Source organism: Passer domesticus, chromosome Z (genome assembly GCF_036417665.1).
Source record: "Passer domesticus isolate bPasDom1 chromosome Z, bPasDom1.hap1, whole genome shotgun sequence".
Lineage (NCBI taxonomy): Eukaryota > Metazoa > Chordata > Aves > Passeriformes > Passeridae > Passer > Passer domesticus.
In genome coordinates this window covers 32,951,119-32,979,096 of record NC_087512.1, presented here as the reverse complement: position 1 = coordinate 32,979,096, position 27,978 = coordinate 32,951,119, and the positions used below count along the sequence as shown (strand labels likewise).

The following is a 27,978-nucleotide window of genomic DNA, read 5'->3' as shown; positions in this document are numbered from 1 at the left end:
GTTGAAGGAATAAAGACTGTTAACTTACAAACATATGAAGTATAAACAATTCAATCCAAACATCTTTTTCTTATAATAAGTTGTCTGTTTTGCAGAAACAACTATAAGGAATACTCTATGGAGTCCAGGTTGCACTTCAGAATTCATGCAGCACTTGACAGCTTGAAGGTGTCACCCGCTTCAACACCTTGAATGAGGAGGGATGCTTTTCATGCATACAATAAATAGCCTACACAATCTTTTTTCAATCTTTTTTTAATCATAGAAGAGAACATAATGATTGTTATCTGTCACTTCTGATTTGATGTCATTCTTCTAGACTTTTCTGTATAGCGCCTATACTGTATCTACATGCTGTTAAAGAAGACCTTATATTTTGTTGATAAAAATAATTTAATATTTGACTTGAATGGGGGATATTTTTAAAAAAAAGGTGATGGTGCAATAAAGTTTAATGAAAATACTTTATTTTTTTTAATATAAGAACAGATGGAGGTTATGCAGTGAAACTGGTAATAATTTTTGAGTTTTTGGAAAGTTTTATTTTCTGCAGTGCACTTGAGACTTTTTTTCCCTCTGGAACAAAAATGCAATATCTGTAGATAACCTTACCAGATTTTTTTGCATACCATATTTTCTGAAATTTGTGTTCCAGAGTAAAGAATTAGTAATTATTGACTTAATTTTGGGAACAAAATTAACCTGTCTGAAGTGCAGTATTTTTACTCTGTCAGACAAAGCTAAGGAGGGCTTCAGATGAAGCTAAGCAGAGCTACAATTAAAATGTCTTTTCAGGACTGCTTCAGTAAAAAGAAGTGCATATGGGGGATATTTTTCACTTGAAAACCAGAAAAAAATAGAAAAACAGAAAAGCAGAGCTACAAAGGACATTATGTCGTTGTTCTAAACTAGAATCAGCAGTCTTAAGTTGATCCTGACAGATTTATTTCACCTGCTTAACAAATTAAAAAAAAAAAAAAAAAAAAAAAAAAAAAAAAAAAAAAAGCACTAAGAACAGTAATTTTGGAACTTACACAGGATGTCTTTCCCAGGGAGAAAAGACTGGGAAATTTTGCCTGATGTCTACCCCAAATAGTTCTTGGCACAACTGAAATGGATTGTTTCCCATCTTCCCTGTCATGGATCTGGAGAAAGGATTGTTCTTCCCCTTTTTTAAGTGGTCATTTAGCATTTGTAGACTAGCACCCTATTTGGTATTCTCTGTTCTTGGATCCCAAACAAAGTAAATAAAATATTGATGGATTTATGTATTGCCCTAATAATGAGTTACAATTCGTATTAACAGAAGTTGATTGTGCATCAAAAAGTGAATCCACTTTTAAACTTGCTGTTAAGAAAATGTGCGTATTCTAGTCTAATTTCTACCAAAAATGTGCAGTAAAATTGAGATACTTACAAGTGCATTTTTCTTTTCATGCTTCTGTGCAAACAGCAGTATCAAATTGAGTTTCGCATTTATTTAGATTCACAGATTCTAGCTGTCTGTTCTAAAAATAAAAATATATTTTATTTTTATTTAGATATACACCCAATAACTCTTCTTTCACTAGCTATTGCAAAACTTGCCATTTCCATATTTTATCCATGTCCAGTATGTTTACTTCTGCACAGTAAATTCATAGTACCTATGCTCATATATATGATTTACTGCCCTTAACTACCACCCAAGCAAAATCAGGATGAAAGAAATAGGTGAAAAATTATTTATTTACTTAGTAAATGAGTAACTGAAGTTTCTAATTAAACAGCCAATATGATCTAAATGCTATAGCAGTTCTTCTCAGGTTACTGAGAACACAGCTTTCTTCTATGACTTATAAGTAACAGGGTCATTTAATTGCCTATAATTCCGTAATAGAGTGGCATATTTACAGGAGAAGTAAGGGTTTAAAAATATTAGCTAAATAAACATAATGGGTCTTCCAAAATGGAAACCTGATCCAAAGTCTTTCTTTGTTGGTTTGAATTTGTGCCTGTTGTAAATGTGTAACTTAAGTTATTGTGTAAAATTATACACACATAACTTTGAAGCTTAAATACCTGAGACACTGAATTACTGATAAAATATGCATGTTTATTTTCAAATATATTCAGTTGACTGTAGCTAAACCTCAAAACAGATTGGCATATGCTGTCAAATGACTTCTCTAAGGATTTACCCATTTATATATATCTGATTGTAAACTGTATAAGCATAAACTCATATATTTTCAGAAAATGATTTTGATGCATTCTGTGGGCATTATATGTTCAGTTTAGGATTATTTTGGTTTAATCTGATTATTGGACTGGGGTCTGCTTCATTTTTTTGTAGAAGGTGATGGGAACAACTGCCGGTAAAGCTTCTGTAATTTGTGTTCCAAGCAGTACATCTCTTTAGAAGAGTTGTAACTGGGGCTACAGACTCTCAGGGCAGAGCATGATCTAGTCTCTGATCTCTTGTTTTTGTGGGGAGTGTCTTACAGCTAATATTTTAGGGGTGATTTGAGATAGAAATCAAAATTAACAAAAAATGAACAATGATGTTCCTTAGAAACTGATTTTTTCAAAGTTTAGTACAGAGCTTCAAGAAGCAGTGTACTTTTTTCCATGACTGAAGAGAGAGTAAAAAGAAATATTTTCTTCAGTTCAGCCTTCCAAAGTTAATATTAGTTCCCCGTGTTGTTATACTGTGTTTCTTTTGGGGTCAGCCTTTTTGCACTCCTGCAGAGGACAGGCTCATCCACACAAATTTCCAGCACCCTCTGTAGTATTTTGAGGACCCAATATTAAGTGCTATTTAGAACTTGCCTCCTTTCTGTGCTGCTGTTCCAGACTTTGCTAGAAAGATTGACTGATCAGAAGTCTTACTTTAAGCTTTATTCCGAACATATTTTTTCCAAGTTGTTAACAGTGGACATATAAATGTGTGAGAGTGATTTGTAACCCTTCGGTTAAGGAAGGTCTCCACAGAGCTGCAAGAGATGCTTAGTTTTCCAAATGGTGCAGAAAAGTGCATGTCTCCGTGACACAATGCATCTGTGATGCAGTATTATTTAGGACATTATGCCCAAGTTGAGTAATTTCTGTCTAAGAGTTCAGACAAAGGGTCTGTGGCTTTTAAAATTTTTTTTTTTGAAAATCTGCTGTATTCTGTACTGGGCCTTAAATACAGCTCTGATTTAGTCTTAACTGCTGTTTATAATATTCACTGCACATGCTCATCCTCCACGGGAATTTTGAATATTGTGCTGAGACTTAACTAAGCAAAGCTGATCATTTACCTATAATGCTATAGCCTCTCTTGATAATAGTAGGAATTATAATATATACAAGAACAAATTTAACTTACTAGTTTAAGCAAGAAAGGCTGAGCTTACAGTTACATTATGACAAAAGGTCATTTAGTTCTTTCTGATAATAGATGTGGATTTTTTTAAGGTAAGCAATAATCAATTAGCCTGGTTATAGGACAAAGCTTCTTTTTGATTAAGAATTGCCTACTTAGAAACTATTACAATAAACCTCATGTCTGTGCATATCAATCAAATGTTTAATCTGTTGAAAGATCATTGTACTGCAGTTTGTAAGTCTTTATTAATCAGAATAAAGAATAAATTTCTGTTTTTAACAGAAATTGAAAGCAAATATATGTTAAAAGAAATCTGATGCAAGATTGTTATGTATCTGTTCTGATACACGTGGGGTAGCAGCTGTAGGTAGCACTTTATGGCCAGAAAAATGTATAATAATCAGACCTTGTTATGTTTCTAAACACCTTGCAAAGTAATGTGTAAAACAAGTAACTTCTTGTAACAAATTCAACTTAGACTTTGCAGTTATTTTATTACTAATCCTAATGTTTCATGTCTTTTTTTTTCTGTATATTCTTACACTGCTTAGTGCAACAAAGAATGTTTGTATTTGCCCTGGTGCTGCGGTCTCTGTTTCTAATCTACTGAGGTTTGCACATGTTCTTATCTGGTACTTGATGAGTAAACAGTGAGGGCAGAAAAACAGAAAATGAGGAATGAAGTATGTTCTGATTTAAAGAGCATGTAGAAATATTCATTATGATGGACTGGAATGGATTTACACTTCAGAGGAATAAATCACATGTGCTTGTGCTACCGAGTGCTGAATTTGGCACTGTGTTCTAGTTGTACATCAGGAACCTCCAGCTGAGATTTTCCAAAGCATTATCATCAAAAATGGCCTGATCTGTAGTTTATAAATCCTACCTTAAGCGTAGAGCTCTTATAAACCTGTCCAGACTGAGAGGTTGTACAAAGCTGTTGAGGTCTGTTGAGTGAATTAAGAGACTTTTGAATGTAGATAGCAAATATAAAATAAGCTGCGGGGTTTTTGTGGTGCTACTTGTGTCTTGGGACTTTTTAAAAATTGTGTTTTGGGTTTTGGTTTGTTTTTTTTTCCGTAATCTGGTAATAAATGCTGTAGGACAGCTTCACAAAGAAACAGTGTGGCTCTTAACTTTGCAATTGGTAGAGAGTACTTTCTGGAAAAAAAAAGTCGAGAGTTCATGGTTAACATAACAAATTTAATGCTTAGTGATGGCAAGATTAAATACTTTCCTTTTTTAGTCATAATTTAAGCATGTACTTCCAGTCTGTAGAGAAGCATATGTCAACTAGTAATCCCAGGCAGGAACACTTTCCTGGATTTAGAAACTTATCTAAAGAGAGAACTTCTTCAAACACATAAGCTGTAGGAGATGTTTCTGTTTTCTGTCAGGTCTTCTGTTCCATGAAAATTACAGTGGTTGTGATTCAATATCTGTGCCATTGAAGCATGGAAAATACTTAGTGTACGTGTTGTGTGACTCTGGGAAAAGTTAAGGTTTTACTAAAATTCTGCCTGAGAAGTTAATGGTCTTACCTACTTGAGCAGGTAAATGTGGACCTCAAAACTCAATATTCTTACTGTACCATGGATATAAGAGTATATTAGGATAATTTTATTGATATGCTTAAATGACATATTACCTCAGTATTTAGTCAGGGTGGAAGGATATGTAAAAGTAGGTTAATGCTACTTTTATAGCTGATGTTGGGCTTAACTTGTTTCAGAGCATTAGTTGATCTTCAGAATTAAACTTGGTTGTAGAAAAGAGCAATGTGAATTTAAGTACGAATTTATTTTCATTACAGATTTGCTCAAGATCATGGAACTTACATCTAGGCAAAACACATTGCCTACATGTATTCAGGTACAGATATCAAACTTTGATTTGTAACACCCCACCCACCTTGATTAGATTGTTTCTCTTTTTAGAGAGGTTCTGTATTACATGCATTGATGAACTTATGTAAGCAGTATTCTACAGAGGGATCTAACTGTAGTTACAAATTTCTTGTGTTGTAGAATATGGATGCTTAAGCTTTACTTGGAAAAGATGTATGGCTCAAATCTCCAAATTCTAGTCATACCAGTAAAGTCACTTTGAATCCATCTGTATTACTTTTTACATAGGAACATTGAAAACTTGTTGTTGACAATGAAAGAATGTCAGCTGTTCCTTCACCTACTATTAATTGTTCTTACACTTTGAAGAAAATTTAGATTTTTTTCCATAATATGCATAAAATTCAAGATTGGTTTCTTTTCACATCCCAAATGGAAAGTACTCCTCCTGTAGTTTACATTAATTTTATTAGACTATTCATATGCTGTGGAAGCAATTTACTTCATTTATGGCAAGCAATAATAATATTGTAATCATTGTGCTTCATAATACATCTTTGGAATAGAAGCTACTTTAAATAAGATTTTTGTGAGTTGAAAGTAAAGGAAAAAAGGTGAAAGTGAAATGTGTTATGGGGATTTCAAAGTGGCCTTAGAAGATGAACAGTTTCATCAAGACGTTACTTTAAATGCAGTGTACTCTAAAGGCCTATGAGAATACATCCAATGAATATCAAATTACAGGCTGTTTTTCTACAAGCTAAGATTTTAACAGTTTAGGCAGAAAACTAAAATAAATAAGGCTTGCCTGAAAAACAAAACCTGCAACCCAAAATACTGTATGCCATTGAGTAATAACAGTTCTTCTTACTGAACAAGTCAGTCTTTTAAAGAAATCTGTGAAACATCCAGATAAGCTAATTTAAGATGTTGGATATGTGCTGTGTATGAAAAGTTACTTATAGAAGGTTACATGTTGGAAGGGACCTTAAAGATCATCTGGTCCCAGCCCCACCCCCTGCCATGGGCAGGGGCACCTCACCCTAAACCGCGTTGCTCAAAGCTTTGTCTAGCCAGGCCTTCAGCCTGGGATGGGCACAGCTTCTCTGGGCAACCTGTTCCAGTACCACGCCACCATCACAGTGAAGAATTTCTCCTAATCTCTAACCTAAATTTCCCCTCCTTCAGTTTGTACTCATTCCTCCTTGTTCTGTCACTACAGGTCCTGAATCCCCTCCCTTGCCCTGCTGGCCAGGCAGCTTTTTTTGATGCAGCCCAGGGTTGGTTTGCTTTCTGGGCTACAAGTGCACAATGCCAGTTCATGCTAAGTTATTTGTAAACCATCCCCTCACGTCTTTCTCCCTAGGAGATCTCTCTCTCCACTGATACCTTTGGGAGTTTGGAGTCAAGCAATCTATTTAAAATCAAGTTACATATTTTCTTGTTGAAACACTTCCGGTTTTCAGTGCTGCTTGGTAAATTGGTGGGCCTTACATTATGAATGTTCTGTTTTCTATATTTTTTCCTTTTTGTTGTTAATTTTCATTAAAGCTTCTCTGTGTATTTGATATGTTACCCAAAGAACATGTTGCAATAAAGATACCAGTTTTGGTACTGAGTTCACTGCAGAATTGAATTAAAATTTTACTGATTGGCATTGGCAGGAGAAAAACCAGAATTCTGGTTTCCAAAACAAGCAAGTTTCCTTAACTTTGGGAATCTTACCTATGCAGCTAAATGAGATTAGGTCTACCAATCTGAATATCCTGTAATGTCATCTGGAAATTTTGTCTTGGTAGACTTTGAAAACTGTTACATGCCCAGTGTTTCTGGTGTATGAAACCCCAGTGAGAATTTGTCGGCATCTCTTTTCCTTCTGGAGAATTCTGCAGCTGAAAAGGGAACTTTCCTTTAATTTTTTTTGCTTGAATTTTTTACTGCCTTCCTAGGACAGCAAAGTTGGATTCCTATTCTCACCTCTTTGCTAGACTGTCTGAAATTGGTAAAAGTCTTCAAAGAAAAACCTTTTGTTTTTCATGAGTGTCTAGCTCCATGCTTCCCTGCAGTAATGTGCAGCTGAGATACCTGCTTGTCTTTGCTGGCTGTGGCAGTTGCCCCCACTCACATGGGAAAGAGGAGAGCCACTAGGAAAGGGAGAAAATGCAAGGATGTGTGAAGGATAAGTAAGAATATGTTGGGTAGGAGTTTCTGTGGTACATGAACAGTTGATGTCACCTTAGACTGAAGGACCAAATAGAATAGTATGAAATAATAATGACTTCTATCACAAGGATTGACAGAAAGGCGTCTAGGAAGAGAAATTATAGTGCAAAGTACTTACTTGCTAACTAAATGGAGGCACTGTAATCCAGAGGTGGTGGTGTCCTAAACAAACAAAAATCAAAAATCTGCAAACAAAAACCAAAAAGAAAACCAAACCAACCAAAAAGCCCCAAACTGCTCACTTTGCAATAGGGAGAACCTGCAGGGGTGTTACACAATTTCAGAAATAGCTCCTCCATCTGGAAGTTCTTAAGTTACAATGTTGTTTTTGTAGCATGGCTCTGACAATACATGAAAATTTATAGCAATTGTATTGATAACTATTATAATCAAAAGCATTGCTTATGAGACAATAGATCAGTGTAGCTGTAGGGTCTGTCTCCTGTCTCCCAGCTATTTCTTAGGGAACTTTTAGGGAACACTTAAACTTTCCTAACTAAACATTGGCAGCTGCTACCCAAATTACATGGTGGTGACCTGGGTCAGTAGCCCTGTCAGATCTCACAGAAAAGACTTTGCATTGTAACTCCTAGTCTGTATGTGCCAAACAATCCACCATTGTCTACCCAGTGTGTCCGTATGGATTTCAGTGGGCTTGGTGAAGCCTGACTATCTTTTCCTGTTAACTGGTCTTCTGTGGTCAGCTGTACTATACCACTGCAAAACACACGTGGTTCTGGTTACTAAAGAGGCCTGGGACATATTGCAATGTCTTGTGAAGAAACCAGGAGCTTCCATTGCAGTGGTGGCATCATATGGAGTTCCAGAGTGCCCTTATGTGCCATTTAGCAGTTTCTTGGTGTAGCATTTTTTTCCTCCTCCCTTAGTACCCTGCTGGCAGTCAGGCCCTAGAAACGGTATACCATCAGCAAAAGCTTGCGTATATTGGATTGATTCCAACAGTGTTTGTTGAAACAGCTGTTTATTAATTATCGTGATACTGTGTCTGAGTTTTTTAGGGGCCAAATTAGGACTGTTTTAAGGACCAAATTCAAGTCTCAGCTATATGCATTTTGATTCCTTCAAAACCACTAAAATTGGCTCTCATAGATGTGAGAAAGGCACGTACGATCTAAATGAAGTAGGATAAAACAGCAGTGGAAATAGTGTTCATTGCTTGTTATTTATTTACACTGTGAAACTACCTTAATGGTAGCTGACCAGGAACACATGCCACATAAAATCCTTCTTTTTGAGACTTGAGGCAGAAGTTTGGGCACTATGCAATTCAATCCAACCAGACTGCACAGAGGATACAAGTATTTGGCAGGAAAATAATTGTTATAGAACAAAACTTTGTTTACTCAATCTTATTTTGTAGGTATCTTGTCCATCTTCTGTAGCAGACAACAGGCCTCTCATCGCTTGTAGATTTCACCCTCCTTTTTTGACCTGGTGTCTTTTATGGATCTTACAGGGTTCAGATCTGGAAAAGAGAAGCTGGGAGGGGTGGTGGTCTTGCTCAAAGACAATTTCCTGCTCCCCTCCTCCACTGTCTTTGCCCACCCTTAGCAGGACCTAGTTTATCTTCACTCTCTTCTCCCAACTCCATGAAAACTCAGGGCTTCATCAGCTGGTTTCTACCTAGCTCTCCCTCCTCTTTGCCAGGTAAATGTGGGGAGCAGACAGAGCGGCACAGTCCAGGAGCTCGCTGAGCAGGGAAATGGTGCTGTGTATTGAAGATAGGTGCCCCAGGGGTACCATGTAGAGCCAGGGGAGCAGCCCATGTCCTGGGCACCTGGCTTTGCCTGCTATTGGCCCACATTGCCTCTGGCTTGGCTATGTGTGGAAGTGACCCTGGTTAATGGCAGCCGTACATGGTGAACATGAGCAGGTGGACAGATAAAGAAGTTGCCAAACCCTGCAAGGTGTCCTTGTAAAAGAAAAAAAAAAAACAAACAAAAAAACAAACAAAACCAACAAACCAGAACCCTGTATTCTCCATCACAGACCTGGTTTTGGCAGCAACACGTGCAAGACTGGACTTTAGGCTGATCTGTCAGGGAGGTTGCTGTAAACCTTAATATGGAGTGAACCTTCTAGCACCTGGGGGATCACAGTCACTTCTGCTGGCTAGAAAGTGCACTTTGGGAACTGGGCTAAGTGCTTTCTATGGGGAAACTTTCCTCTAATCAGAGCACCCCAGGCTAGCGGTCTCTCCAGTCTTGGACTGCTGCTTTGGCAGCTGCCTGGAGGTGGGGTGCATCACATAAGCCATTTCTCACACTCGGCATTGAAAATGAGAATACAGTAGCAAAAAATGACACTGTGAGCTTGCTCAACTGCAGAGCATGATATACAGGATGGCCAGAACCACACGTCAGCAGAGAAAACCAGTTTTCCTGATGAATGTGAGACAAGCCACCATTGGTGACAATAACCTAGTCACAGTCCCCCAACTCTGTGTCCAGGACAGTGTCCTGACACTGCAGCAGAGCCCAGTTTCAGCGTTCTCAATGAGAAAATATTGATCCTTGCTGATCCCTGCTCACAATTTGCAGGTGGACCTGGTTGTAACCAGAATATTTACTGATGGTTATGTGATAGTAATAAGCACATTCATATGTGTAAAAAGAGAGCCTTGAGCTTAAGATGTTCCAGACCTCTTCACATGCTGCTCAATATGAGTACAGCAAAAACTGCAGGCTTATTGTGCTGCTCCAGAATTGCAGTGACTGGGCAAGGAGTCTGGAATAAATAATAATGGGATCTTTCAACCTCTTGATTTTTCTTCCCCTCTACAATCTTTATATTGTTCCAGAAAAATAACTTCAATGACCAGATCTACTCTTCTTGGAAGGGACAGACTCAATTTGTCAGGGAGGGCATTGGCTGCCAGAAGCTAACCTCGCTCATGACAACGCAAGCAAGACAGGAGTCTGAAATTACCAAAAAAAAAAAGGGTTTGTTCTTTACAGGAGCTAATTGAAATTGGGAATACAAAATGCCGTGGGAGTTATTTTCCAGGATATGAAAGAAATAGCTGTAGCTGTAATAAGATTAGCAGAAACGGAGAAATGTGTGCAATGTTACTGAGGACAATCTTCTGATTGCTGGAGAATCAGTTGGAGGACTGAATACAGACATCTGAAGGTTATAGAGAAAGGTTATTCACAGAGGAAACAGTAGTCTTAAGACAGAAAGCAAGATTTGGAGGCTGAAAACATGCTATTGATATCATCAAGGTAAAATTTCTTTAAAAACTGGTGTTATGGCTTTGGGGTTCCAGAAACTGGTAAATTGATCATTGCCTTTTTGGCTGCATGACAGACAGCCAAAATACCAGCTGAGAGGACACTGTGGAATGGAGGTCCGTAGGTACAGTACATGACAAATCCAAAGCATGGAGCTGCTGTGGGGGGCTGGACATCCTTTGGACATTTAGGGTGGAAGGGTAAAGCAGTACCTGAAATAACACTGGAGGGGGCTGTTGAGACAGATGGATGTTAATTGTTATCAGGCCTCTCTGAATCTTGTGCATTGCCTGTTTGGATCTCATGCTTCACACCTGGGGTCTTCCCATTTTGGAGAAAAGCAGGAGTGCAACTGTGGTGGACACACAGAGACTGAGCCTGGGGCTGTCACTGGGCTTAAGGTTCCTGATGCACTGATGTCTTGCTCCACCCACTGAAGAGAAAGCAAGTATTGCAAAGTTTCAAATCCGCAATTTTCCTGCTAGGGCATTGCACATAGATGTTGAAAATGAGAAAGGAATGTAAAACGGGTTACTGAGAAAAGAGCTGTGTGTGCTGTGAACATTGAGGGCAGCATAGCAGTAACCAGAGAGGTGGTATCTCCTGACTGCTCCTTGCTGCTCTTGCTATGAGAACCAAGCTGTATGACTTGGAAGAAATAAAGAAGACCTACAAGAAATATTAGTTAATAAAGCACCACAACCAGATGGGCATGTAGCTGATTTTATGAGACGTTCTGTGGTAAATTACTTCCAATTGTACATAAAGGTTTAATGCATTTGAAAACCAAAACATTCTCCACTAACTTAATTATCCCACCAGAAAGAAACCCAAAGAAATGTAGCATGCACAAATCTATATCATAATCTTGCACTAACAACAATAATTTTAAAATTAATTACTTTTATATTAAGGACCAATGTTATACGATTTCCTTAGAGCATGTTTTCCAGAAACCACTGCTCTCTTCATCACTGAAGAGATGAGTGTGAGAGGTAAGTATAAGAGAACTGAGTATGTCAGCTTTGCTATGGCATTACAATCTGATTGACTAGGAACATCTTAGCAGGGTATTCAGTTTGCCTCCTGAAAAAGTAAGGCATTCACTCAACCAGTCACTTTCTCAACCCTATATGCTGGAGGACCAGCAATTACCCTTTTCTGGCAAGCAGAGTGCTCCTGCTATGCATGTGTCAGAGCCCCATAGGCTCTGTGCAGCCCTGATGAGTGCCCTGATGACTGCAGGGCTCTGAGAGCGCTGACACAGGAGGTGACAGCAGTGGACACCAGCTCAGTGTGCAGTGAGCTAGCCTTTGTGTGGGGTTAGAAGCACACTGAGTGTACAGTAATTGGTAGAGTTGCATATGCCATTCCTGGAGCCTTGCAGTAGTAACACTTTTTTGTCAAGAAATATTTCTGTGTTTTAAGTTGTACCAGCCAAACACAGATTTTCTGTCTGTGTATGATGAAATATATCTCCATATTTATCCATGTCGATATTATTCTGCAGAATCATTTCTGTCAGAGGTGAAGGCTTTGATTGATGTTACCCATTTACCAGAACCTGGGACTTTGTTCAGCATCTTTGTTTTATTGTACATGTATTTCATGTACATCTCTATTAAAATGTATTTGTTTGGCATTGGTTGCCATGGTGTATATGTATGCATTCTTGCAGATAGATACATACACATGAAAATGTTTGCATAAATATATGTGCTATTTAAACATGCATTTAAAATTAATTAATAATTAATTAATAATTAATAATTAATAATTATTCCACTTAGACATAGTTTCACATAGCAGTGTCAACCTTAACCTTCTCCTGCGTTAATGCTTGCTCTGCAGCTGCAGCACAGGCACTAGCACAGAGAGGTTTATTGTGGGAGGTGAGCCCAGCTGACTCCCTGCATTCAGAGGGCAGTGGGGTCACTGTCTCATGCTAAGGCAGACGGACTCATTTGCTATGGAGGAGGTGTGATTGCTTCTGGTGCAGGATGATCCTGGTAGCTCTGATTTCTAGATTCAAACAGGTGCCCATTTGGGGCAGGATACTTCACCCTGACAAAGCCAAGATTCCTTCTTGGCCTGGAATCTGGTCAGAAGATACAAACAATGCAAACTATTTGTGGTGAGCTACTGGAGGTGCCAGTAATTTTTGGTGTTGGATGTCCTAAAAACCCTACTTGGCTTACTGTCTTCAAATGCTTTGAAGTAAGGTTTGACAGATAAAATGCTAAACTGACCTGAAGTCATATATCTCATAGCCAAATGCTTTATGTTATAGAAGTCCAGCATACTTTCATTCACTTAGATTCTTCCATGTGAAGTATATGAAGTTTCTTCCATGGATTGGGATGCCTCTTCATGGTTGCTTCCCAGAGATTTATATAAAGAGGAAGAAGTATTCCATGAAAAGAGCTGTGGTGAGATACATTAAAACTTCTACTTAAAGTTTCTTTTGCTAGCTTTAATAAATAGTTGCTTTAATATAGTGCATTTTTCCATGTTATGACATAGATAACTAGTTTTTTTAGCTTTTGTACTAGTTTTTTAGCTTTTTGTACTGTAAGTAATTCTGATACAGATATTCTGTCTGTTAATTCCTGTCAATAAATAATTCATCTTTTATAAATATATCTGATTTGCCACCTTTAAAAATTGGGAGACATAGTTACAAAAAACCCTGTTGCCAGTCTGAGGCTAAAATGAGATCCAGCTGCCTCAAGACTCCTCTCTCTGAGGTGGAGTTAAGAAAGCAAGGGGGTTTTCTTGGCACCTTGTGACTCAGTGGCAGGGCTTCTTTAATAGACTTTGCCAAAAGCTCCCACTTCACCCACAACATCCACCTGTGAGCAGCCAGGGCTGATGATTTGTGCCAACAGGAGGCAGATGAAATCTGCTGTGGAGATTTTGCTCTCTGGTGGCCAGGCAGCAAACTCATCTGTTAGCAGGGAAGTAATATTTTGATGAGGCTTTGTTTATACCCTCATGACCATGTGCTAAGGAAAACTAAGAGGGACTCTGAGTCTTCTGCACCTTTTACGTTCTGATTTTTTTCCATGGCTCTGTAAAGGTTATTAAGAGCATTTTTGTGTTCATACATATTTTACCTAAGTGAATGTGAAATGAAAGCAACCCTGTCATGCTCCGTGATGTGTCCACATCCTGTATGAGCACTCTCTGCCTAGCTCCAGGGCTCTGTTATATTCTATGCACTTCACACTAAAGCAGACTGAGAGATCTTTCCAAACCACAACAGATCTTTCTGGACTTGTTAACAGGTAGTATTTCTCAATGCTCCTCCTGTAAAGGCAGGCTCTTAGTTTCTTAACAGTACTTCTAATAGGCCTGTGAGGTAAATAGAAATTACCAATGTGGTTCTAGAAATGGCTACAGCATGACTTTTTATTACCTAGCAGTTTGTGACTTAAGACATCTAAGCCAGCACCTCATATTGCTGAGAAATTATGTTACTTGCTGAACCCGGGAGTAATTTTTTTCAGTAATTTCTAGGTTTGTAAGGCAAAATCTAGGGCTGATTCAGGGTAAAACACTACCTTTAAAACTTTATGTATCAAGGAGGAGAGGAGGAGAAGTATTTCCGTTGTTTATTTGATCCTTTGGAATCTGTATAGAGGTATCATGAAGCCTTTATGAATAGTCTATGAGAGCAAATATGTCTATAATATCTAATAGCTTAATTAATTTTTTTTTCACCTTGTTTTTTTCTGGTATTGCTGTGCTGTGCTTTCCTCAGTAGGTGGCAAACTTCACAAGCTGTAGCTGGGTGGAATTTTTTTTTTTCAGGCCTTTAACCTCAGATAAAATAATATGTACTGGGAAAGCTTTGCTTGGACCTCATCCAAATAATATTTGCCTTGTTTCACTTGCCAAAAAGGAGCCATTATTGCTCCTAATTCAAACATTTTCTTTTCTGAACTGATCTGTGAAAAAGTGTATAGCTGCTGAAATGGAGTATTTACTCTCTTTTTGTACTGCTTTTTGAGATTAGTGAATAAGAAACTGGAAAAACTTCCCCTTTTTGTTATTTAAAAGGAAAAACAATATATCCATATGAAATACAGGCCTGGTTTGTTGGTTTGTTGATATGACAGATCAAGCATTAGTTAAAATAAGAAAAAAGCGCTGCCTTTTTTTTTTTTTTAATAATAAGTATCTTCTGTTGCTACCTTTTTTTTTTTTAATATCATTAAGTGTGAGGGAGCACATGAAATTCTTCATATTACAGAAACCAGGATAATCTTCAAGAAACTTAAGAGGTCCCTCTGGCATATAACAAAAATGACTCCTGTGTCTCAGGAACCTTGGAATCCAATTTAAGCAGTGACACAGAGTAAGTAGGAAGGTGAAATAGAGAGCAGGGTATGCCTTGGGATGGACCAGTGACATTTCTGCTGACCATGTATGGGCTTTGCAGAGGAACTTGCATCTCAGGAGCAGCTGGAAGGAAAAAAGTGGATATCTGATGCACAGGGACACCAGGAAAAGAGCTGAAAGCATAAAGGGCTGTGACCTGGCTCTTTTCAAACACCCTGGAAATATTTGTGATCACATTCACAGTATAAGACATTGTGCATGTAATGCACATACTTTTTCTGTGGATAATTTTTAACTGGTGTTTCTTCACTAGGAAGAGGCAGTGAAGAAAACTATGGAAAGAAACAAGAAGCAATAAAGAGATTTTAATGAAGATCTGAAAAGAGCCGGGGAGGTTCTGTCCCTGGGATGACTGTTTGGTTGAAACTGTTGTTGCAGCTGTTCGGCTTGTTTTTAATGACATTGAATTTAGACAAAGAACAAAGGCCCTCTATTCCACTGCAAGCAAGTCCTCTGTGGGAATGTTTCTGGGTCTGTGAAAAGAGATTGCTTCCTCATTAGCAAGAATGAAGTGTGTTGGGGGGGTGAAAATTGAAACAGTCAGATTGGAAAAGAACTGTGGTCTGAGCTGGAATTTGCTCTTCTGAGTGGTAATGATGACAAGCCATGCATCCAGTGGCAGACAATTTCATTACTCTGTGCATATTTATTTGCGTTTCCAACCATGAGATCCTGAAGCAATGATGGGAGTTGTTTTAAAACCTAACATCTGCTTTTTGGACTGGATGACCCAAACTTACAGGATCCATTTAAACTGAGGAAAGCATATTGGCTTGCTGTGGGATAACTCTGTTAATACTTTTCTCATCCTTGGATCAAGTCTTTACTCTCCTTTGCAGCCCTTGTCTGCCCCCTCCTTCTCCACCACCATGTATTTCTTCATCCTTTAACCAGCAGGCTCAGTAGATCTATTAACATAATCACCTGGTGTGATCATATTCACAATACAATACCCTGTTTTCTGTCTCCTCATTTGTGCTCTCTCTATATGATGCATATTCCCCATAAAACCTCTTGGTCCTGTCTGAATTTGTGTTCATCGTAATCATGTTATCTCCCAAGGTTTAAGGTAAGATTTTATCTCCATATTCTGGCCCTATTGTTTCCTCTTTTTCCCCATGTACCTTCTGCATGCAACCAACTCCCCATATTTTCACTTATGCCCTCAGTTTAGGATGTTATATAGGCAGTTATATATCCTGGGGGAAAACCAGCCCCTCACAAAGCAAAGCAAAATAATAGAAGCTCATAGCCTTCCTGAGGAGGCACAGGGGTGTGCTTGCACACTAGCTCTACTGGGGCTAAAATGGAAGACTAAGATGCATTCTGATAAGGAATAAACAGTATTGTGTGTGAAATACAAGTGCAGGATACTACTGCAAAGAAGATGTTCCTCTCCTAATCAATTGGAGAGACTCAAAGCGCAGAAATGGGGTAAGGTTCTGCAATCATGGTCCTTAAGGTCTGCCTCTGACTGTTGTTATAAGAATGAGAAAGCTTGAACTTTATAACTCACCACCTGGGGAAAAAGTGGAAAGCAGAGATGATGCCTGGATATCAAGGCTTGACATGTCCACAAGCTTCTGGGACACCAAGCCAGAAGGGAGACTGTGTCCTTTCAGAGCAATCCCTTGCAGCCAGCTCTAGAAGAAGAAAGGAGGGCCACCTGGCTCCAATTTAGCACATTCAGTCAGTTTGTGAGGCAAAACTAAGCGGATGTTTAGAGGATGAGGCAAATGGGCATCAAAGCCAAAGATTTGGAAAAATATTTGGGGTAAATTTCAGGGAAGGGTGGAAGAATATTGAGGTACATGTGTCAAATTGAATGCTGAGAAAGATGGTGGTGAGAAGGCACATCCGTTGTGGAGCTCATGCTGAAGAGAGCCATGTCCTCAGCTCTGATTGGAAGAGCTGGAAGCCCAGCTGTGGATTGTCTTGGGACAAGACAATATGATTTATAGGGTGAAAGGAGATGATGGTGACCATTGGAGGTAGAGAACATTTTCCTGAGGACTCAGCTGAAGTATACTTATCTGCCCATTGATATCCAACCAAAAGTAATTGGTTTCTCTACTTTTCTGGTCCCTGCAGGCACAGCCCAAGGTCCCTCAGAGGGCTGGGCTGACTAGAGGTTTGCCCCAGCTCAGCCATCATCACCACATGTGCCTACACTGAGCTGCACACAGGTCAGCTGTGGGGCAGTGGTGGGAGCAAGGGAGGTGCACAGTGCCAAGGCTGCAGCCCCAGCTCCTCATGGCATAGTTCTGATGGGTACAGGAGCCATCAGCCCACCCAGACTGCTCCAGAGTTGAAGTCCCATGTTCCCTGCTGTATGAGAAGCCATACCAGGCTTCAAGAGTCTAGGTATATCTTCTGTCACACTGACCATGATCTGCTCTACTGGTCAAGATAACCAGAGCTTCACAAAGGGCTGGCTTGACTGGGTCTCCCTTTACCCTGGTACAGGCTTTGGGCTGATTGTTACAGCTGACATCAACAGTGTGGTTCCTGCCCATTCAACCTGTGCCTGTTGGTGGAAGAAATTGAAGCAATATGCACTGCTCCCAAAGGCCAGGATCTCCTTCTTCTGCATGCTGTCCTGGTGAAGCCGTGTTTACCGAAGGAAAGAATGTTTGCGAAATGTTGATGGGTGTTTACTGACATCCTGTGCCATCTGACAGGGTCCATGCTGGAGAAAGGGAGTGCTAGCCCTGGCTCCATGGCGGTTGAACACAGAAAATGCAACTAGCAGCACAGGGAGGAATTTTTCTGCCTTATTGTGGCCATGTGATTGACAGTGTGTAATGCCACACACAGCTGAATGTCTCTGTTGACTCTGATGCAAATAGTCTCTTCATGTATGTCGCAGTGGTATCCCAGGGATTTAAGTCTTCTTTTCCACACTCTGTGTGTTACTGTATGGGAGAAACAGTGGAAATGAATATGTTCATATACCTGTGTCTGTCTTTTACCATCTATAGTGTTTGTTCAAATATATTTCAAAGTAGTATTTTTAATTTATATGACTTTCAGAAGTTCTGATATATTTTGTCTGACTTATTGTGTTTGGTGTTATTTGTTTGTTTTTAATAAATAATTCTCATCCTTTGGTTTATCTATAAGCTGTGCAGTATCTGCAAATTCAGCAAGTAACTGATTGCAAATTTTCCCTGTGGATATCAAGCAAGCCTCCTGTTCTTTGCTCTGACATTCTTGGGATTTCATGATCCTGTTTCCTCTCCCACTTGGAAATCTGATCTGGCTACAGTGTTGGAATTTAAAGCATGAAAGCACAATTGCAAGTAACTTATTGCTAGTCTGGTCGTATTTTCTCCTGTGAGTTGTAGTTATTATCCATGGCTCAACTGACTGCTCTTCATCCATTAGTGAAAAAGATGCATCATTCAAGTAATGAAACCATTCACAAGGCACCTGGCTGGTCATTTATTAGATAGAAGACTCGTAAGCAACATTCTTAGCTGCCTGTGGGATTTAATTATTTCATTTGCTCATACAAAGACCAGAAAAAGTCACTTTGTGGAAAATCTGTAAAGGAATTTAGGAAGTACATATAAATTCAGAAAGAACATAATTAAATGTCTTTTCATGGATACCAGTAATTTCTTCACTGGGAAGAGGAGTTCTAGCAACTTAATTTCTCTGGAATGGCTTTGTTCAGGACACATTCTGTAAAAAGCTATAGTTCTCCATGTGTTGCACTCTTTGCTGTTAACCTTTGTGTGAATCCTCTGCATCAGTTCTTGTGACCCTTCCTAGATTATTTAGAAAATTTTAAAAAAATTATAATTAGTAGCTATTTAAATTGGTAATTATTTAAAATACATGCAGGTTTGAATGGAAAGACCTGGGGAATAGAGTTAATGTTACATTTATAACTAGAGGTGTATCAGGTGAAGTATATCAGGGATCACTACTCAAAAAGCAGGCTTGTACAGGTGCTTTTTAGGGACAAAATGCTAAACTAGTGTTGGTGCATTATGGTATTAATTTGATTGGCGTAGCTGCATTTTCAGTTTGGGAAGTTACTGCAAGAAATAACTTCACAATCACAGTTTCACAAATTAGCAGTTGATATATGAACACTTTTTTTTGAGCTTTTAACCTGTGCGCCTCAGTGAGATAAAGCATTTCAGTGTTATTCATCCTTCCAATTTTTACCAGTATATTTTGCTTGATATTTGCTATGAAGGAAAAACATGCACCCAGTTTGCCATAGTAAAATGCAGGATAATGACTTTGTAAGATTTGACTGCTCAAAGTTTTCTGACCTCCTGCTGTTGTGTATGCCTTAACACAGATATGAAAACAAAATTTATAGCCAACAAGCCTTGTGTTTGCCAGGGTTCAACTTGTTTACCCATAAGTCATAAGTCTTTCATTCCTTTTAATCAGAATTCCATTTGCTATTAAGGAGTCAAGCTCAGGCATCCAGGAAGACTGGCAATGCAATTTTGCAGCTTTTACTCCCTCAGCTCCCACTGAGGTCTTGCTGATTAGCTAATTTCTGGTCTGCTAAATTAGAGTGGAGGAGGGGGAAGTCTTGGTATTGTTCTTTCATTACAACCTGGAGGTGTTGTTATCTCACACATTTTCCCAATTCCAGGGTAAGGTGGGAATCACTGCCCTGTCTGTGGGAGTTCTTGCTTTGTTCACTGCATGCCCCTAGGAAGTGCTGCGACTGCACTGTAATTTTGTTTGGATCTGTTCAGCAGTTGATGAAATCTTTGCTATATAGTGAGCTTAGCCCTCCAATGAGGTGCTTTTACAGAAGTTGTTATTGGGCCTACCAAAATGCATATTATCAAGTAAAACACATTCATTCCAAGGTCTGCCACCGGTGGTTGCTTTTTTTAATGGCAGATATTTCACTGTTCACTTATGACTTCAGGAGATAAAGCGGCAACTGGAGTTTTCATGTAGAAATTTTCAGGACAACAAGAGTTTTCAGTGGCAATTTCTTAGCTGTCTCTGAGCAAGCTTGAGATTCGAGTTTTCAAGGTATTTACATAGTACCTGTTATTCAGAGCTTGGCCAATGATACCCATATGGAAAAGCTGAGAAATACTTAAGGCATTAGCATTAAATTTTATAACATACATTGGGGTTATTTGAACCTATTACAGTAAAAATATTACCCTTGAGCAATACTGGAATCTATTTACCACTGTGTCTGGTTGTGTCCACAAAACAGAGAACAAGAGTGGTGGGGTGGGATTGATTCCAAGAAGATTCCAAGAATCTTCTCTTGCATTTGCTTCCTGCATCCTTCATGTTTAGGAGCAGTTTTAGTCAAATGTAGCTAGCTCTGGCAAATGTACATGTCCTGATAGTGGTCAGATAATTGTGAGAGACAAGAAATGGTACTAGGTTTGCATATAAAAGCACATCTTTCTGTAATTCCAGTTTAGTAATTTTCTGTCAGTTTGATTTTGCTTGTGATTAACCTCAGTAGATGATTTTTGAAATGAAATAGGAATTGGAGAATGGAGGCAAGTAGATTAGCAAGAAAGTGAGAGAAAAATTGTTGTTTTTTTTCTAAAAGAATATTGAAAATGGGCATAATCAGTTAAACACTGCCAAAAGCAGTGTTTAAAATAATTCAGTTGCAATTTTACTTGAGTTGTGAGGGGGTTTTTGGTGGTGTTGGTTTTTTCAGTTTTTTTGTTTGGTTTTTAATTGTTTGTTTGTTTGGTCTTGTTTGTTTGTTGGTTGGCTTTTGTTTTGTTTAATTTGTTTGTTTGTTTATTTTAATTATTTTTGTTTCAGAGAGTAAAAAATTTCTGAAGTTCTCTATTGGATAACTACTGCATCTGGACAAAGTTTATGTGACTTTGCAGCTACATCTCCAGATGTAAAATATCTCCGTAAAAATGACAAGACTTATTCAGAAAAGACACAGGCTGAAGTTCCTCTTTCTACAACAGGACAAACTCTGACCCTAATAAAAAAGGAACAGAATTGTTATTCACACCGTTATTGGGAGCTATTTTTATTCTCGTTCTAATCTCAAATGTGTATTTTCCAAAAGATTGCAGAAATACAATGAATCTGCACTGGGTCTGTGAAGGGCTCCATCCTCAGCTGTACTTCCCACAGTGCCAAAAGTGGATGCTGAGGAAAAAGGGTAGAAAAGAGAGGCAATTACACATTTCAGCCTTTTTTGTTCCTCTTCCTGCCCTCTGTTGTGTCCAAGCTTTCCATGGATAATTGACAACTGCAAATTCTGTCTTCTATTTAGCAGCTCCCAAAGGCAGTGTGGCCATATACTTTTGATAAACAGATGATCATTTTATGCCTGGGTTCATCAGGTTGGGAAGGTGTGAAAACCCACCACAGGGTTAGAGGGTTTTTTCCTGCCAACTCTATGAATCTTGGAAGAATTTTTCTCTGAGTGGGAATGTATGGCCCACTGCGATAACATTTTATTTCCATTATCTGTATTTTTCTGTTTCCAGATCTAGTAAGCATTTTTGGTGTTGTTTTAGCTCTTGCCAGCTAAGATACTGCACTTCTCTTCCTTTGCCCTCCACCAAATGTAGCTGCTTGCGGTTCAATATTTCTTTCTCTGAGATGCTGTTTAAAAAAGTTTTTTTAAGTGTGAAAGCCATATGTTCCTTATCACACAGAAGATCATTAACCAGGCCAAACCTTTTGCCAAGTGCCCTGGAGCCTGTGAGGTACTATCTCTGGAGATGCTTTCCTTTTTCATCTTTTCAGTACCTCTCTGCCTTTTGCAGGGATTTGGCTGTAATTTACAGCTGGTTTAACTAAGAGAATGTAACACAGCTGGAATTTCATCTTCAGCTGCTCTAGGAATAAATCACATCCTAGGCTCCCTTATCAGCCATGAATGCTGTTACTGACACAGAACAAATTGCTTTACCACTGCACCAGACAAGTTATGGGCAGAACCTGATATGCTTTTGTACAGTCCATGTTTGAAAAATCTCATGTATGTATGTAGATTCATGTGAAAGGGGATGAAAATATAACTGCCATAGACAATTTATGACTATTAACTTTGGTTCACTCTTGTATTCCTAAGGGTTTCTTTAATTGTAAATTTGAGCAGAAGATAAGCAAATGCATCAGTTCACAGGATTTATTTAGTGGCCTTCAGGATCATTAAACATAGAATGTCATAGGACGCTTACTCTGGATTTTTTGTTATTAATGAGAAACCTGTGTCAACCTTTTTTTTTTTTTTTTGGTAGCAGAGCTGCATTTTGCATTTTAGCATTAGAATGGATAGTATTTCTTATCATCCATTGTAGAAGAAAGTAATTTTGGGTCATAATGAATTGGGCTACTAAAACTGGCAACATGCCATCTAATTTCTTTAAAGAAAAGTTGAATTTCTGTACAAGCATAAACTCAGTAAGAAATCTATGTAGTACTACATAAAACACTTGAATAGGAGATCCAATGAAGACACTGAGATTCCATGTGAGCATAGTAGATTACCAGCTTTTGGTGGCAGAATATAGCCCTTGTGTTTGCCCCTGTGTGGTGATCTCCTCAGGGCAGGAACATATCAGCTCCTTAAAAACACAGCTCAGGTACTGGTGTAGCCATATTTTTCAAACACATTCCCCAGTGATCACTAAGTGGCTTCTGTTGTATTTCTTTCCTCCCCTTTAAAGCTTTAATGGACTAAAAGTGTCATGTATGGAGGTAAATAGCAAATCTTTGCATGTGAATAGATTTCTCTGTTGGCATGGAAAGCAGCTGTCTCTTCTGGAACTGATATGAAGCTCTCACAGACAGAACAGCAGACAGTTACTTCCCTGTTCAACTTCCTTTCTGAAGTTCTGCCCTGTAAGTCAAAGACTGCTGGAGACCACAGGAACTTTGTATCTCTCTACGAGCTTTGCATTGTTCCAAGACTAGACTCAGATCCAAATTCCATTATTTGAACCTGCCATTTCCAGTAGGCTCTGCCACTTCCATGGAAGCAAAGTCCTACGAGCTCAAAAATGATCCAACATAAAAAAAAAAATTCTACTGTTTCAGAAAGAAAACAGCAATAATTTTGTAGAACAGCCACCAACCATTGTGTCATACTTGTGTTTAGCCACAAGAGAGGTTTGGGAAGAGAGACAATTGCTCGTGTAGGCTAATGAAGGATCATGAAGGATCCTCTTGCTGAGCATGTCAAGCACTGATATGACCACACCATGTATTGAAGAGTACTTGTATTGGAAGATTCTGGCAACTTTAAGCTTGCAGCATTGTCTCTGTGTTACCTGCAGATTACTTTTTTATAGATAATTGTTTACACAGGCATGTGTTCTATATTAGTGTACACAAGTCTCTAATTGTCTTCTGTAAGTCTGAAAAATGTTAATTTGTAATTATTTTATTGACTGTTGGCTTTTTATTTCTTTCAGTACTTCATTAATATAGGATTAAGGTTCAAACTAATTCTACCTGATTAATGTCTAGATGAGAATACAGTTTGTGGTTTGAATAGGAAACAAAAGATTTGACACTACAATTATTATATTATTTTGTGGTGGACCAAAATATAACCCATAAAAGAGTTTTCAAATCTGCTTTTTTGACTTTTCTGGCTGTTAGAAATAGCTGGTCTTTTCCACTCAACCTTAAAATCTCTGATTTTAAGAATAGTCTCTTTTCTTGTTTTCTTTCCTGATAAGCACCAGAAATAGCTGCTCTGCTCAGTGCTGGTTCAGGCGAAAGATGTCCTAACACAGAAGAAGGCTCACATATGTGTTTTCTGAGTGTATTCTTTGGATGGAAAGACATTTCAAAATGTTAGCCAAACCATTATTAAAATCAGGATAAAAATCTGTGAAAAAAAGCTTAGAAAACCCCAGCCTTAGAATTTCCCTAGGCTCTCCATATCTTTTGCCTTTCATTTCTTCACTCCAGTAAGAAAGCAATTTTCCCAGTTTCCCCTATATCTTATATTTGAAGTGACCAAGATTTAATGTTCTGACCTAAGTAAAAAAGAGTTTCTGCTGGAACAGATTTACTTCTCCCTCATACACTGTATCTTTGCAGTATTAGTTAAAGGATATCCAAATACTCCATTTTTTTTAACTTCTTATTTTTTTTTCCACATTCCCCTGAAGGAAATTTGAGCGAAAAGACGAGAACAAAGAGACAGGGAAAATAAGGTTGTAAGCTAGCAGGCAAAATACTACTTGGCTTTTCCTACAAAAATATTCTGGCTGGGCCCCTGACCCCTGAGCTCCCTCTGCTCATGGCAAAAATTATAGGAAATACTTTTCTCATGGGGAAGGAGCAAATTTCTTCCCAAGTAAGCAAATGCTTCAGCAATGTATCCAGCAGGAGGTTATAAAGCAGCATTAGCAACGAAATGTGTTTGCAGTGAGTAGCACTATGTTTAATTTCCTAAACAAACAGTTTTGCTGTTAAACTGTAAATGATGTAACAGGTGTCAACTATGTTGACTCTTGCCATTATTAACAGTCTGTTATTTTTGAGAACATTCCTGTCCAGCTCCTCCCACCTCCTATCTTTCAGAAGTATGCTTTTCATTATCCTTGTATCCTGTTTTAGCAAGGCTGAGAATGGCATGCTAAGTAGTCATATGGAGGTAACACAGGCTTCCTGATTTAAACAATATTTGGTATAGATAGTGAAGAGAGAGTGTTCTCGTTACAGAATGAAATTCTATAGTGCAAAGCCAGTATGAATAGTAACTCTGGCATTTACTTTGTTTGTGAAGGGTGATATATTTGCTCCATATCCTGTTGTCTCCAGTATTTGACAGTGTTTGTAGCAAGAACTGGTTTGGCTAATACAGCAGAACACAAACTCGGGGCCCCTTGGACTGTGGATATTCAAGAGCTCATGGTCTTGGTTTTGGAGAGGAATGCTGAAATAGCAGTAGTCCCTTTAAATACATTTAAAGACATTTCTTATATGCAATTTACTTCTGTTTACATGAGATATTATCTAGAGGATGCTAAGAATTTAAACATCATTCTTCATTTGTGCTTACTGGGAAAAGCTGATTGTAGCCATCTGTTGTGAAAGAAACTCAGAAAGGGATGACCTTTCCAGTTTCAAGTTCCTGCCTGCCTGAGCTAAGCCTAGAAAAATGAGAGAGCAGTGAATACACTGTTGCATTGCTGGGACCTGGCTGAGCGCTAGCTAGGATAGAGGGGATCCTTCAACACTGTGAAAATGAAAGTAGACATTTCTGTTTTACAGTGCTGTGTTGTTGCATCCAATTTTTAAATGCAATCAACAATCCATTTGTCAGGGGTTTTGGAACTGGCAGTATTTCTGCTTTGTTTGATAATAGTACTTCTACTGAACTGTTGATAAATTATGAATTTGGATCCCTGATAAACTCTTGAATAGGGAGAACAAGATTTATTTTAGTGAGGCTCCATGGGAGCTCAAAGATCCACCTAGAGAATGATAATTCATTGCAGGATTACTGGTTGGATACTTGGCCTGCAGGGTAAGTAGCTTTTTGACTAGTGTTTAAAATCAAGAGAACTGAAATTTCCTGGTTTCCTGGTTTTGAAGCACATTGATAGAATATAGTTGAAATTAATATACTGTTAAAAATGCTCCATCTGATCTTACTGTCTGGCCTCTGATGGTGTGCTGTTGTCACCTGAAATCCTTAACAGCTGGCACCAGCAAGGGGAGGATGCCAGATGCTCAGCACCTCTGCAGATCAGTATATTGCAGGAGGACATCCAAACACAGGGCAGCCAATTGCCATATACATGGCAATTTCCTGGCCCTGTCTGGTACTGACACAACTGAGCGGGATTCACTGTGACAGAACCCCGCAAAGAGGAAGATGTTAAAAATTGTCAGGACATAGGTTAAGGATTGAGAGGAATGAGGCACCAGAGGATTTCATCCATGACTTGAATGAAGATTGGGAAGGAGAAAACATGTGCTGAACACATTAATACAGAAGAAACAGGTCATTAATTTGGATTAAGAATTTTTAATTTTTAAAAATATAACTTCAGTAAGATCTTCCCCTTGTCTTTTTGGTTTGAAACACACTGACTTTCGTTTATTGGTACAACATGTTTGGTCTACTTAAATAAATACTTTAAAAATAGAGGTCTGAAATGTGTTTTGGCTGAGACTGTTTCTTATATAGAGATTTTAAAAATCTTGGTTAAGGTTAAAAGGTTTTTTTCTATTTGCAAGATTATCTTCTCAGTGCTCAGTAAAAATATGTGGATCCTAAGGCATAAAGCTTGATCCTAAAGGTAAAAATAACTCATATAATTGTCACAGGTCTTACTGATTTTAGCAGAGATGGTCTTCCATCTCAAATCAGACCAGAATTCTGTGGTTTTGTAGCTTTCCTGTACCCCTGTTTATAACACTCCTGATAAGGTCAGCTTTGGGAATAAAGGCACAGTATTAGAGACAAGATAATGTTTTTTCTCAGACAGGCTTTTGTCAGTTGTTTTGTTGGTCAGTATCATGCATTGTGCTGGAACGAAAAGGGAAGCCAGGAAAAAGGGAAAAGCATGTGAGTGAAGTGAAGGGTATCTGCTGTCCAACACCAACTTACTTTGAATATTGAAGTCAACATATATTTTACATTAAACACTGAGGTCTGGTCAAGAACTTGCCCTTAAACTTCAAGAACTGCTCTTAAACATTGCTTATAAATGTAATTGGTTATACTTCCCTGAAGGCTAGAAAAGCTTGACTAAGCAATTCCCTGCTTCTGCAAGTGCTTCTTTTGGGGAGGAACTCAACTATATTAGGAAGATGCAGTAGTAGAGAGAGGTCAAAGGTGGAAAGAATAAAATTTTGTTAAAAATATGGAAATTCTCCAGAATTTGCTAATGTACAGTAATTATCAGTTTATCAATGCATCCCTCAGTTGTACTAATGACCCTTCTTTCCATCCAGTAGTTTTGGTATTTGGCATACTGTTCTACACTATTTTTTTCAGACCATAGCACAAGCTAGATAACAGCATATGTAAGTCATTGCCTTTGGCCACAAGCAAAATATCATTTCATGGCTTGTACATCTGAGCTAAATGTCTGTAGGATGAGGCCTCTCTGACACCTCAGTTTTCTGGCAGTATTGTGAATGGAGGGAATAGGCTTGGGAAGAAATGTGCACTTTTAGTTGTTTCCTTATGCTCCAGTCTCATCCCAGTTAGACCTGCCAGTTCTCAAGAGAATGGTTTCCTGTCATGCTGTGGCGTCAGAGCAGCCCAAGCCGTGCCTGAGGAAGGAATGCTGTTTGCAGTCATTCACAGGAGCTAGGTCTGCCACAGCTGGGATTTCTGCTGGAATCCTTCTCCTCCATCTTGAGCTCCCCCAGGCCCTACCTAGCTGGCACCATGTCTGTATTCACCACATGGCTCCAGCTCTCTCTGTGCCCAAGCTGGTGAACACAGAGGTAGTGATTTTCCCACTTTGGTCTGTAGCCAATGCAGCACATGTGGGAAGAGTAGCTCTGTCTGGTTTCTTTGAAGTGTTGCCCTAGCAGCCATGTTCTGGGCTTTCCCAGGATGTAAACACTGCTCAAAATATCTTCCAGCGGTGGGACCCAACAGTGCTACTTCCCTGTGAAGTCAGTGTTGGAGGATATACACTATGGATGCACACCTGTGGTCTGAACAGTCAGCAGGAGAAGGATCCCTGAATGGTGTTTGCATGACTTTTTCCTGTAAACTTTAACAGTGTTTGCATGGCCATCCAAGTGGCTTCAACTGAGGAATCCCCTCACTTAGGAACATCTTGCTCTCCTCCTCAACATAGCAACAAGGCACAAATTTCTCATGTTACATGCATGGAAGAGAGATAAGAGCATGTTTGTTTATTTTAAAAATAGGGTGTTATGCTTTCAAACTCTTTTACATCAATAAGTCTTT

General features: G+C 38.7%; 1 protein-coding gene across 5 annotated transcripts in view; it reads left to right on the top strand.

Annotated features, from left to right (window-relative positions):
- TTC39B (tetratricopeptide repeat domain 39B) overlaps positions 1 to 4,128 on the top strand; it is a 77,885-nt gene extending 73,757 nt beyond the window's left edge. For all 5 annotated transcript variants that reach the window (XM_064404791.1, XM_064404792.1, XM_064404789.1 and 2 more), the window contains one exon: positions 96 to 4,128. In XM_064404791.1, coding sequence (XP_064260861.1) covers positions 96 to 192 — 97 coding nt within the window. In that variant the 3' untranslated portion in view covers positions 193 to 4,128. The remainder of the gene's footprint in view (positions 1 to 95) is intronic.
- The last annotated feature ends 23,850 nt before the right edge of the window (positions 4,129 to 27,978 follow it).